Source organism: Pteropus alecto, unplaced genomic scaffold (assembly GCF_000325575.1).
Source record: "Pteropus alecto unplaced genomic scaffold, ASM32557v1 scaffold70, whole genome shotgun sequence".
Lineage (NCBI taxonomy): Eukaryota > Metazoa > Chordata > Mammalia > Chiroptera > Pteropodidae > Pteropus > Pteropus alecto.
The window spans coordinates 1,568,532-1,583,445 of NW_006431912.1; the positions used below are offsets into that span (position 1 = coordinate 1,568,532).

At 34.7% G+C, this 14,914-nt stretch overlaps 1 protein-coding gene across 2 annotated transcripts in view; it reads right to left on the bottom strand.

The window, feature by feature from the left end:
- Positions 1–14,914, bottom strand: part of PDE4D (phosphodiesterase 4D) — a 748,065-nt gene that overhangs the window by 615,794 nt on the left and 117,357 nt on the right. Inside the window, exon 1 of one of the 2 annotated variants that reach the window (XM_015599407.2) lies at positions 4,102–4,720. The exons of the other annotated variant lie outside the window; for it this stretch is intronic. Coding sequence (XP_015454893.1) covers positions 4,102–4,367 — 266 coding nt within the window. The 5' untranslated portion in view covers positions 4,368–4,720. Of the gene's footprint in view, positions 1–4,101; positions 4,721–14,914 lie in introns of those variants that run through there. 2 annotated transcript variants of the gene reach the window in all.

Genomic DNA, 14,914 nt, shown 5'->3' on the forward strand with positions numbered 1-14,914 from the left:
AATCAATAGACTACAAAGTACTAGATATTAAGAAAAATGATAAAACAGAGTGGTGAAAAGCATGGACACAAGAAGATTCTAATCTAACACACAGCATCAAACAAAACATGTGTTCAATAAACACTCGCTAGTGATATAATTATTACCAATAATTGTTGAGTGAATAGCAAAAGAAAATCTGCTACAGATTTTGAAGAAGAAAAAGACATTTCCAGTTAGGAGAATAAGAGGAAGCTCTCAGAAAGAGAGGGATTTGAAAGACATGTCGAAAGGTAGAACCAAGTCCTATGGTTCTACCTCAATATCTCTCCTTTCTGCCTTCTCCTTTCCCATGAAACTAATACACGCCCATCATTCCTTTGAACTCTAGGTCTCTTCACATATATTCTCTTTAGTCCAATTCACCCACAAACAATTTGACAGGGTAACCATCTAAAAATTTAAACATGATCCTAAATATTCAGGCAGACCAAAGCTGGAACAATGGATTTATAATGCATAGTAAGGAAAATATTAGCTTATAATGACACTAAGTGTCTAACCCTGTGCAACACACTATAATTTATACATGACTATACCTAATAAAACCGTAACACCAAATCAATACTATTACTATTCCCAGGAAATTGAGTAATAGGTAAATTGAGGCAAATATTAAGTAAACTGTTCAAAATCACACAACTAGTAAATGGGAAGTCAGAATTTAAGTAGTTTGGCTTCTGCTTAGATGCTCTCTGTACGTATCACTCAGTACCTGGAGTGTTGTGTCAATTCAGTACCCTACACTTTAAATTGGTTGTGAAAATCCAAATGACGTCTAGATTTAAAAAAAAAAAAAGGATCAACCTGGTAAATATAGCACAGAAAGGTGAAATAACTTAGGGTGTTTAGTTAAGAAAATAATTTTTCAAAAAGCATACTAACACTGAAAATATTAATAGGCGAACCAAGAATAGAACAGAGCTTGGCTCCATGGTGAGTTACCCCAGGCCTCTTGACTTAAGGGCTACTTTGTGGAAGAGAGGAGAGGTTCCATCTGTGGGGCTTTCAAAGCAAATCCTGGATCCATGGATGACAGTTTCTGGGAAGGAGACTCCCACTGTATATTAGCAAGGACTTCCCAATCAATAGACTTGTTAAAAAATGGAATTGTTCTGTATGATTCTCAACCAGGAGGTTTGCAGAGATGCTAAAAGACTGGTCATCATAGATGGTATTCTATGACTTCAACTATGGTATGGAGGGTGAACCATGTAGACTTTAACATATCGTGACTGAGATGGGCTAGCAGTTCTCTATATTTGTTTTGTCTTACTCTTGGGAACAGAGTTGAGATGAGTTTCCCAGCCTCCTTTGCAGTTAGATGTGGCCAAAGAATTGAGTTCTAGCCAGTGAATATTAGTATAAGCAATATGTGTACTTCTAGGCCTGCCTCATAAAAACTCACGCATGCCAGCTTCCATGGTCTTTTCCCCTGCTTCAGTTGAGCCTGGCAACCTTGAAAATCATGTGTTACAAATAATGGGACCACAGGATGGTAGGATCCATGTCCCTGAAGCACTTCAGGGCAGATTATCTCCCCACAAGAAGCAGGAGGAATAAAGAATCATTTATGAGGTCAATCCACTGAGATTTGGAGAGTATGTTGTAGAGCGACAGGAATACCTTAACTAAAACAGACACCTTCCAATATGATTTATTTTTTCAACTAAGTGTAAATTATTTGAAACCAAAAAATAACTCCTGTTCAACTTTGTGATCATTAGGCAAAAATGAAACATTTTGGACGAGGTAGGTGTTAAATATATGCATATCAAATGAAAGGGAAATCAGTTCAAGAACCAAGATTCTGAGGCAGGAACATACCAGACAAGTGTTTAAATGGCTGGTCACCTAATTTAGAAGGAGCAGAAGATATGAGTATGGCGGTAGGAGCAGCAGTTTAGATAGTAATATACATACATACACACGACACACACATTAGAATAATTTAGAAAATCTTTTTAAATTATGCATAGTGCTTAGTCCAAGTTATGAAAGCATAGCTAGAATGATATTTGTGAAAAGATGCCTGTGGATATGATGAAAGTCTTGGGGCTCACTGAGCCAACGTGGAAATGTGAGGTGCTCTTTTCAACTCCCTTGTTGGATGCTTTTACTCCATAAAGATCACTGTTTCCTTCTGAGTTACTGAAAATTGATATCATGATTTTTATTTTTCATTTCCATCACTCTTTTGATGCCTCCCTGATCTGGCTGAGACCTGACATACAAAAACGAAATATCGGCAGAAATTGTGTTTTTGGAGTCTCTCCAAATAGCACCAGAAAAGGAAGTGCCAGAAATTTCAGAAGAAAGCCTGTTTTCATGAGATTTCCTGCCTTCCTTACATCTCAACATGTCCAAATAGTTCAGATAACCTTCAGCTGAACTCTAGGTTGCTTCACTCAGGATGAAATCAAGCCACTGAGTTGAGGTTTACCCATTCGACAATGGGTAAGGTTTAGGAATTTTAATAATAATAAAGCATCTTAAAGGAAAGAGACACTAGACTCCAAAATTCTGGGCCTGACTCTATGAACTCGAGCTAGCTTTCCTGCTCTGGCACCTGATAACTGGTTTCAATCCATTCTTCCTCAGAGCATCTTGGTATTTATGCCTTTCTTTTACTGCTTATCTCTGACAAAAATTTTCAGCAATATCTTTCTCAGAGGGAAATGATTATTTTTCCATAATTTCTTTAAGACTAAAAAAGTTGATGTTTATCTTGCCCCTCTTATGAACATTATATCTAATTAAATTTAGAAATGTCATTTAGTTAAAATCTTGGGGAAAATAAGAACACTTCTCCAATTAGACATCTAGCTATTTAAAAATAAAATTCTCAGGTCAGAAATTTCTCTAGGCAGACATTCCTTTTATTTCCTTTGTCACCTATTTTCATCTATGGCATTAATGCATTCCTGGGTATGGCCATGTTGCTAGCTTACATTTTGATTCTCCCCTCGTTGCTTCTTTCCTAGAAGTCTTGTTTCTGTCCTTTGTTTTATTTTGTTATTTCATTGCAGGCATATCCCTTGGCTTCCTATAGAAAAGCTATATAAAAATCATTTGGTCAGTTTCTCAACTAACAAACTCATTTCTTTTTGTAATGCCTGTTTCTCTATCATAATTAATATTCATTTTACCACAATGTGGAAGTAGTGTATAGAACCTACTACTATCTAAAATTAAAAAGTATACATCACAGAACCCTCCCTCTCTGACCATCGCCTAGAATTGCCTCTTCTGGGGCAGAGACACCATAATAAGCTCACACATGGTTTATCTTAACAGTTGTTTTTATAAAAGTATAAAAATATCAAGAGTTGTCTAGAAAAATTCATGGAAGTACATACATAAAACAAATTCACTTATTATAAAGATAAAAATATTCATAAAGAAAATTATATATTGACACGAGATTCAAAGAATCTATATTCAGAGAACACAACAATATTATCAAGTACCATTCTGCAACTTTCTAGACAGAATTCCTAAATCCATTTTCCCTTCCTTTTGAAAAGCATATTTGAAATTACAAACATATTAAAGTCAGTAGTGAGGAGAGGTTTTACAGGGACAGACCATTGCACACATACACACAGACACACACACACTACACATCTCTGTTCATCTCTTTTCATGCAGAAAAGAGAGCAAATTATGATTTTCCTCCTCTCTTTTTGGGTCCTTTCTTTCCTAGGCTGTTGCTGAATCTGGCAGGGATATTAGTTTAAGAAATCAAAGAAACACCACGTGTAAGTATGGGAATAAATTGCATTCTTATTTGACATCTGGAATCCAATTTTCTTGTAGGAACTTGCAAAAGGAATTGAACTTCGAGAACCACCCACCTCAACCACTCCTATTACCATCTCCAGGATTCCTGCTCTGACTTGGACATCTGCGGGATTTATTGTCAACGTAGATTACTTCGGATAAATCACAGGTGAGGAAAGGTAATGGTACTCCCTCCCTATCCACCCCTAAAGTGAAAGGCGGGAGCAGCGAAAATTACCGGGGGAAAGGCCACCATTTGCAACGATCTGCAAAACTTACCACGTATGTGCCACGGTGAAACGCCGCTGTTTGGGGATGTTGCTACTGAGAAGCATCCTGCGCAGGAGCCTGGGGGAATTTCTCGGAGAAATCACTGGAGAGAGCTTGGGCGAAACCGATTTCCTTGTTGTCTTGGACTTCTCATACTGCAACAGGTTTTCCCGCAAGGATTTCACAAGATCCTCGTTCAGCCAGGGGTTTGGACAATGCGGATTATCCACTTCGGGTACGGTTAAGGTGTCCGGGCTTGATGTCTGCTGAGCCATTTTCCCGGTCAACTTTGTACAGTTGGCAACAATCCAGGGCAACGTGGTTCCCTGGCCTCTATCCAGTGATGGCTTCTCTCAGAGTCCGGAGAAATGTCCAGGGAAGCAGGTCGGCGCCAGCTGCTGTTAGTTCATTTGGTCGCCTGCTTCGGTCTCTCGGTGGAGATGGGGCTGGGTGTAGACGAGGCGAGCGCACTCCTCAGCAGAAGCGTATTTAACGTCACCCCTCCTCTGCGGATCCCCCGCCAAAGATCACTGAGGAGCTCGCGCGGCAAAGGAACATGGAGGGAAGTCGCCGCGCTAGCACGGCTTTGTCAGCGCTACAAAGCAGCCAGTTAAACTATTGGAACTAATGCGCTGCAGCTGCTGGAGTGACTTCTGCTTATGTACATAAAAAGTCCTGGCGGGGAGGGCTTAACCATCAGATGTCTGCTGCTCGATTGTTTGGCTAGCCTTTCCATTTGCTTATTCCTGAATCCAAAGGAAAGAAAAACTTTGAACTTGACCTTCCTCTCCCACAAGGGCTATTTATCTCCCTTCAGTCCATGTTCATAAAAGAAAATTGCTAGTCCTTTGGTTTTTATACAAGGAGAATAAACAAGCACTAGCTAAACAAGGAGAAATATTTCTCTGCTTGCTAAACTCAGCCTGATGGACCTTTAAGACAAATCCCAAGAATTCCCTCACCCCCACTCCCCCGCCCCTTCTCTTCTACCTAGTGAGAAACCAAACAAAAGATTTGAAAACACTACACATGGAACACATCACAGGTTGCTGTTGTGTTGTACAAACTAGCTAATTATGGCCGTCTTGAAGCATGAAACAACACTATTTACATCCACAAATGCTATTTGTTATCTCTTTGCATTTAAACTAATGACCCTCCAGAGGAGAGATTGTTTTCATAAGAGTAGTTAAAAATTATTTTAAAGTTTCAAGTATTGCTTACAGTATATACAATTTTATGAATTCAACTATAAAATAAAGTTAATCTAGCTTTTCATAGTTACTTCCTTAGTTGTCTTTAAATCTAAGATTCTCATTTGTGATCAACATAGCTTCAAGAAATTTATTCGGAGGAAGTTTAAAATAAAAGAGAAGAAATTATTTCTTGTCTATTTAGTTTGCTCCTGGAAAAAAATTTTAAAATGTCACAACAATTCAAGGAAGTGAATAATAAAAGCTGTTAAATCTCATTATATTATAAATTATACTATACACTAAAAGTGCAAACGTTAGAACTGGATTGAAAGGGAACCCAAATCTTGAATAGAGATAACCCAGCAGCCTAGTGATGCTACAGACAGATGAGGATTGAAATCAAATCTCACTTCTGAGGATCTACAATTTAAACACACACACACACACACACACACACACACACACACACACACACACATTAACTTAAGAAATAGTTACAAAATGTGTCCAGATAAAATGGAGAATGGAATAGCCTGATTCAAATATTTTTGAGGTATTCTATTGTTACTATTAGGTCAATCCTAAAAAGTTTTCCTATCTCCCTTCCTGGTTGTTGCACCTTAAGTTTCAATTTCTTGCCTTTAAAATGTTGCAAAAAGGATACTCTGAGGTTCTGTTTAAAGAAGCACAGGGTACCACTCGATGTACATATAACAATTTAATGAGACATATGTGCCATGACTTAATCAGAAAATCTGCTGTGCAAGTATTCAGATTTTTAAAAATCAGGGTGTGATTACTTTTACTTATAAAGAATTTTCACTAATATAAATGGTTTCTTTACTGCACAACATTAAATGGCAAGGTCCCTTAGTTCGAAAAATAAATATATTTATTAAAACAAGTAGCCAATTTCTATAAAGTGTACTGAAGGACTGAAAACTGCCTTGGAAGATCTGCAAAAACAGGAGCATAAAGCAGGCCCTCGAAGAGCTCGTAACTTAATGACTTAATGAAAAGGCTGGACAATGCTCAGAAAAAAGACACCAGAACACCTAAAAAAAGTGATAATATCAGGAGAGATAATTTCAGGAACAGATAATATCAGGTACATAAGTGATGAGGGAATGCTGAGGTGGAATAAAGTTTGAAGAGAAGAAGGATCAAAAATTAATGGAAAGAAAGGTAAGAAAGAAATCCACTCCAGGATGAGGAACTAGAATGTGCAAATAAAAATTGAACAATTATTTAAAAAAAAAAAGCTCAGCAAGTAGGAGATATAAAACTTGTTCAGGTTTGTGGAAATAAAAATTCAGATAACAAGATAAAGTGAAGAAAAACGAACAATGGCAACAACAGCAACAGAAGTAGGCAGTGAATTGAAATGGCATAAATAATTAGAGAAATTTCACACATTCTAAAGGCTTAGTTCCATCCAACAAACATTTGTGGGCAATTATTTTGTGCTAGGCACTGTATTGAGTGCTCTAGGATATTTAAAGAATAGCTTAATGCTGTTCCTGATGTCTGGGATTTTGTAATCTGGTAGAGCAGATAATGTACAAAACAATTAACATAACAAAGTATATAGCAGAAGTGCTCAGATGAGATCCTGGAAGCTGGAGATGCTCAAATGTCTGGCTTTAAGTAGAGAAAAATGATTCTCAGTGACTAAATGAAAGAAATGCTATGACTAAGAATGATAAGGGCCATATACTGGGAAATTCATCGCATTCAGAGGATTGCAGGCTCTATTTCTTACTTTCAATGACATTCACTGAAGAGGAGGGAACTATTTACAAGCTAGACTTTTCCTAAGTTGCATGTCATGTAGCTGCTCAGATTGGACACTTTGTTGATCACAACTAAGCTAAATCATAAGATATATCAATATTCTATCAAAAATTTTTGAGGATTGTGGTTAAACATAGACTAAAACTGAAGAAAGGCGTTCTGCAAACCTCCTATTGCTTTGGTACATGGTAAAAGATTCCATTGTAGAAGCAGAACTGGCTGCCAATTTACAGGTCCACATATTCTATCATTATTTGGTCAATTTCTTAATATCCATAATTACCCTCCCTAATCCCCCAAAAGATATATGGCAGGCATGCTACTTTTTAAATATAAAATTAATTTTGTGTTGAGAATTCTTTGCCACCCTCTTGTAATAACTTAAAAAAAAAAACAAACCCAAAGTCATTCAAAATCATGCTTGAAAATTACTGCTTTAGGAAGCACAAATTGTAAAGTTCCGAACATAACCAAAGGGAGGTGAGGTTTGAATAAACTAGCAATTTTCTTTACAATAATGCAGGGGTCAGGGGAATTCCTCCCACAAAAACACTACACATCTTGCCTTTCTTTTTTTCTTAACAAAATCTCTTTAAAATTAGCTGCCAGAAACTTTTCTGAAAAACAGTACTGTAAGTGACAGCCAAATAAAGGCCTTAGATTTTAAGTGGAAATGTGAAAGTGGGTGAAATGTTTTGATAATCACCCACATCTAGAACAGCATATAACATCTCTTAACTTCAAAGAAGTTTTCCTACATACTTTTTTGTGGGTTTTCAAAATTTGCTTTTTTAGATTATTCAGAATTCTTGAAAGCATTTATTTAATTTATTATTCACAGGCAGCAAAACATAAGGAATAAGATTTGCATAGGTTCTGGGATGAGAAATGAAAAGTAGGTCCTTGTCTAGGTAAGAACAAGCAAGGCTGGATTTCTCACAATTGAAAGAAAAGCAATGATGCGGCTAATTTGAAAGAATGGATAAATTAAAATGATTTATACTTGACTATGGAATGCATTGTATACTTCTCCCAACTATGTTTGCATTAGGTAAATAGTGTGTTAAAATGAGACTGTATTTTAATTGCCCACGTGATGCGGTCTATGGAAATGATCTGACAGTGGGAAAGGTTATGATGCCTAGTAGTTAAGAGGGTGTGTTTGGAACCCCAAAGCTTATTTTGAACCCCAGCTTAATACTTAGCTTAGTTTACTTGTCTGGGGCTCAGTTCCTCATCTCTTAAATAAAATTATGATAATAATAATAGCTATTGTGTAAGAATGCTGCAAAGATTATATGTTTAAAACCCACAATATAAAGTATTTAGAAGAGTGCCTGATACAGAGTAAACATGCAATAAATGAAACCTGCCACTAGCTGTTACAAGGAACTTACCGAAATTTACACTTAGTAGATATCAAGTATGTTCCAGGCATTTTTTTTTTTTTAATTCATTTAATCTTGCAATAACTCTTAGGGGGTTATTTCATTAGCATTAGAAATTATCAATTTTGTTCCAGGCTTTTTTTTTTAATTCATTTAATCTTGCAATAACTCTTAGGGGGTTATTTCATTAGCACTATTTTACTGATAAGGGCATAAGAAAGCTAAATAACTTGTCCAAAGACATATAGTTTAACAATGCAGAACTGAAATTTGATTGTCTATGAAACGTCAGGCCTTTTATTTCAACTCTATACCAAACCACACCAAAAGGAAAGCTGACCTAGTATTTAAAATTGATAATGGATATTTCTATGGAAAATAGTAGAAATCTGACTGCCCTAAGCTCTTGGCCTAGTTAACATTAAATTCTGTCCTTGGCTCCACTTGGGACATACACTATGACAACCTATGAAGCCTGCCAAGTCATGAAATACTTACAAAGGCATGGTATTCAAGTAAGGGCACCTCGAGGTGGAATTCCTAAGTGTTTATTTTAATCTATATGCCTGTACTTTGATATGAAGGAGTTTTAATTAAATTTTGTGGTATTTTTGACTTTGCAAAATAATATATCTTAACATTATTTTATTTAAATTTTCATTGTGATTATTTTTCATTTAGAATTTATATCATTATAAACTCCGGTGATAAAATTATATTATCCATATACCTAAAAGCACATCTTAACATTGTAAAATAGGGTTTTTCAAATCATCATGATCACTGAACTTGTATTACTGGATTGTTTGGCAGAGATTAAAAACAATACGTTTATCTATAACCCCTCCAACAAAGAAAATAATAATAAACATTAAATTAATGTTAAAAACAATTGGTACCTCAAGGGTTTAGAGGTAACCAATGTACATCTAAATCAATATAAAATAATTCAAAGGAGAAGCAGGACTTGAATTAGGCCTTGAAAGAAGGTACATGTGGAAGAAAAATAACAATATAGTTTGGGGGAGATAGGTAGTCTTGGGAAGGTAAGAGCTGTTGGATTTTTAGATTCATTCCCATGGGAAAAAAAAATCAGTAAAATTTACTTGGGATTTAGGCAGTTAATAAATAGAGATATTTAAATAAAATTAATATAGTGGCAATATATACTGTAATTTGGAGGAGAATGATTCTGAAGGCTATTTATTTCAACAGTTCCATTTCAATATAAATTTGTGTAGAAACTGAAGGAAGGGGCTGATGATAGAAGAATTAGAAGGATTCGTGCATTGGTTGTAAATGAACATTCAAGTCAATAGGGAGGTGAAAAATCGACTGGACATTTCTTACCATAATCAGTTATACATTCCATCTAATTAAGTGTGGTTTGCCCATTAATCATCAAAAGGATGATAACATAAAAAAAGTATCTGGAGTTTATTGAACAAAAAAATCTGTCTTGATTCATATTATAAAAGAACGTATTGTATACGTTTTGAGTATACAATACGTTCTTTTAAGCACAATTTGTTTTAATAAGAAGGTTCAATATGTTTTTTTCCAGATTAAATCTAGTTAAAAGGAGCTTTTTCTAGATTAAAAATAAATGTTAGGGATATCTCTATTGAAATAATAAGTCAACATTTGATTTAAAAGAAAAGTTAACATTGTATAGGGCACAACTTATACTAGCAACATTAACACGGCTTGTCTATTTTATTTCTGAGGAAAAAATTACAATACAATTTATGTAAGAATCTTTCTTTTCCTTCTGATACATCCACTTAAAAAAAGTTTCCAATACTAGAACAAAATTCCTCTTGATCACTTTGCTGAAACGATACACTAGAATGCCTTCTCTAAATATTAGCCAAACTTCAATAAAGACAATGAGTTTTGATGGCCATTAAGCTCTAACATAAAAATACCCTATATTAGTAGGTCTTTTTTCAGTGGGAAAAATAGTCAAGCATTTCGCCTTCAACTTCATGACAAAATATCCCCTAGATGCCACTGTATCCATAGTATATCATAACCTAGCATACTTACGGAATGACTAAAATGTCACTGGATATAAGTACAATACGCAAATACTGTAAGCATACGTATTTTATATCTTTCCTTAAGTAGTTATTGCAATCATTCTAATGAGATAGGTACAAATTGAAGCACAAAAGTTAACTTCCTTAAGGTCATACCTACCCAGCAGGTGATAGAGTTGGGATTTTAAACCACATAGTGCAAGTCCAGACTCTATGCATGTAACCATATACTGCCTTTGTAATTAAAAAATAAAAGTCATGCAAATAAAGGTATTCTTAGCAAAATGAATTCACATAACTTGATATGTGCAAATCTAATCCCACTGCAAAAATCTGTTACAACAGTTTTTGAAGTGAAAAATATTTCCAAACTCTAATCAATGTCCATTAGCAATGGTATTTTTGAGGCTCCGACAGATATTTTTTTCATAATCAAATCTCCAAACCATCCAAAATTGTTCATTGTATTATAAACAATGGATATCGAATACACAAAAGAACTCGGGTAGGCCTTTAGAGTCCTTTGCTGTTTTTGTCCCCATAACAAACATACTAATGAACAAAATCCAACATGTATCCCAAGCTCAGAGAAATATAACACAATAGTGATCTATTCAAAACTCGACACCAAGAAACACATTTTCTCATCTCTCTTTTTCAGTCTCTGTATTCATCCCCTACCGGCCCCAGGAAAGGATTTTTACAGTCTTTCTCAAATTAGCATAATATAACTGGACAGCCTCTCTTTGACTCTGACACATAACATCTGTTTCAATCATTCTGTTTTCAGGGTATAGTTTTATGAGACACAATAGTATATTTTACTGAAAGTGTCCATAATTCAGAGGTTTATAATGGTAGTTGTTAATTTGCTTTCTAAAGTTTAACATATATAGACAATGATTCCTCATAAGCAAATTGTACTTTCAGGGATAACACTTTTCATATGTAACTATAAGGAACGTTCTGAGACCTAGAAGTTTTTGTGGGATGCTTTATAAAAGACATTACAGGAGCTGGAGTTCCATTCTCAATTCTATAATTAACTACCTAAGTCACCTTAAATATGTTCGTTTAACTTCTCTGAAACTCAGTTTTCTAGTTAAAAGTCCTATAACTTTATCATGGTTTTGTAACTTTAAAAAAGAACATATGCTGTCTCTGATTGCAAGTTTAAGTTGCTATTTAAGAAAAATTGTTATCAAGTGCATCCTGAGGCAATATGGTATCTTCCATTTATATGTAGTGATAGTATGTTCCAAAGATAATGCTTTCAAAAGAGAAAGAGAAAAGATATATTTAATGCTTAAGAAATTGAAGATGGAAAATCAGAGGGTGCTGCACTAATCAGGAGCCTTACTAATGCTTTTATGGTCCTAATACTTATGAAAATTCCTTCCCTAACCAGATAAAAAAGTTTATTCTAACATCTGAGTCACAGCTTGGGAGACAGAGTGGGTGAGCAATGCCTAATTTAATATTTGGAATCAAAGCATTGTTTTACTTTTAAAATAGTAAAACTCCAGAGATAGGTATAATCCTTATTACATAATGTCAGAATTTCTAAAACTTGAGAGCTTAACTTACCTTTTAGGCAATAACAGAAACCTCTGTACTCACATTTCACTAAGAGTACCCATCAAAGACTAGTTGTACCCAATGTTAATGAGTGTTGCATAAAGAAAAAAACATTTCATGATATATATATATATATATCATGAGATATATATATATATATATATAAAATGTCAAATACAATTTTATATGTATATGTCAAATACAATTAAACACATTTTTTTGCCTTACAATAGAGTCTCTCAGTCTTTTAATATGCTAATATGATTTATGAAAGCAGACTTCCTTGGCCCTAAATTCACATGAGTCTTCTAGCATGTCCAGAGATGGGTGCTGCCAAGAATTCCTACCTGGCCTTCTACCAATATTTCCTTGAACATAGTTGATAGATCATATGAACTTTCTTCGGACTGGCACATCTATCTGTCTGTCTGTTTGTTTGTTTGTTTCCTACCAAACAACAGTCAAACAGAAATGCTTCCACCTTAACCACAAGTAGTCCAGGTGTTGCTCTGGTACCAGACTCTATTAAACTCAAGGTTATTGTTAAGCTCCTGCTCTGAGGTTAATTCCATGCTCCTTTTCAATCAGTATTTTCCCCTTGTAAACCTTAGCAGAGGCTAGGAGAGAGCTGGTGCTGTGAGTTTAAATGACAACTCTATAAATGTCATGCTAGTTGGAAGGCTATGAACAGGCTAAGGGGCTGGAGAAATATTGGTCTAAAAGGCACTATTGGTGAGAAGATGCACAAAGGCAACTGAAGGCTACACAAGTGCTTTTCAAGCTTTAATGTACCTACAAATCACCTGATGATTATGGCAAATACGGATACTGTTTTAGTAGGTCAGAGGTAGGGTTTGGGATTTTTGATTTCCAAAGCTCCCAGGTGATGGTACTGCTGGTCCATGGATTAATCTATGAGTATACTTATGAATAAGTGGAGATGATGCTCATGAATACTCATGAATAGGTGGAGATTGATGCTACTGAAGTCTAGCAAATGAAGGCAATTAACTTGTAACTCAGTGATGCTATATCAAATTTATATTCAGCCATTTCTATGGTACTTAAATTTGTTGTTGTTTTATATAATAATAGATTTTTAAAATATTTTTTATTAAATAACAATATCATAAACCATTTTTTCAAATGAGTACATATACTCTAAAAGATTCAGTTCAAAAAGCAAAGTTTGCTACATTAAACACTTTTAAGATAAGGCAAAAAAAGACAATAGAAAAAAATAAACTCATTTGCAAGTGTCATGAAATTCTTTGCCTATTTCTATATTCGTAATTGAAATTAAAAATTAAATCTTATTTAAGACTTATAGAATGTTTCTGGGATATAATTAAATTAATCTAAAAGCACTTAATTGGACAAATACTATGTACTATGTTTTATGTATGTAACGTGGATGCTGAACTTTACGTATCTGATGATACACGGTTCATTTTTATCCTGTGTTCACAGTTAGCTAGGACTTTTAGTCTAGTTTAATGTGTACGAAGCATTGTTAAGGACACTTATGTCAAGATTCACCACCATGATACTGACCTTTCTATCTATAATCTAAAAAAATTCATCAAGTGTTGTGCTTTCATCAACTCAATACACCTAGTCCCACAGTAAATCTAAGTATAACTATATAAGCAGTTATATGCTTTCCTTTCTGATATTTTTAGCAAAGTGATTCTAACCTGGAAGTGCTTAAATGATTGCTAAAATGTGTACACTATTATGAGTTTTTCCAGGAACTATTATTTTCCAGCCCTAATAAAATAAACACAAATATCTATTACAATCATATAAAAATATACATTATAGTTAGTCTAATAACCACCACTTATATTCTGTTATTATATAAGCATACATAAGCCAACCAGTAATTATTTCATCAGTTACAAAGGAAAAATAACATAGCAAAGAAATCCTCTTATTGCATCCATAGTGAATACACTTCAGTCTAAGGTGCCTCGTGATCCTTGTACTTTAAATGCTTCGAATATAGTAAATGTTCAGCAGACACTTGTTCAAAAAAGGGAAGAAGGGAGCAAATGATTTGAACAGTTGTTTTAGCTTTTTGTGTGCTTTTAGATAGTTAACATATAAAAGGAAGGTGTGTCTAAATCAATGTACCCTATCTACACACTAAAAGTTTGAAATGTTTTAGAAATCCTATTGCTAGAAATCCTAGGCATGCTTTCAAGTCTATAAATGTATTACTTTTAAATTATCCAAATGATATAAAATGTATTCTTATTGTAAAATTTTAAAAGTCGCTTAGAAATCTAAAGTTCTGATAGACCACCATCCCTACACTTAGCCCTCTTCACAGAATGGCTAATTAACTATGGTTCTCTTTCTGAACTTCTGCCATCCATTACAGTAGCCACTAGTCAAATGAGGCTATTCAATACTTGAAATGCAACTGAAAAACTGAGTTTTTGTTTTTATTATCTTATTAATTTAATTTTAAATAGTTTTCTCTGGCTAGTGACCACCATACTGGACAGCAAAGTTCTGGACCTCCATGTGATTTTATGAATAATTTTGTACCTGTAGAAACATATATTACTGTTTGCTGAGAATTTTTATAAAACATAGTGTTATACTTAATGATCACTCTGATAATTTGGCAACTTGCTTTTTTCATTCAACAAAAATCTCCCATTTTATTTTTAGCTGATGCGTAGTATTCCGCAATATAGCTGTTTCTCAGTTGAGTTAGCCATTTCCCTATTGATGGGCATCAGGTGTCCATTTGTTCACTATTACAAAGAATAGCCTTGAAAACTCCTTTTTGAGCACATATTCCAAGAATTGT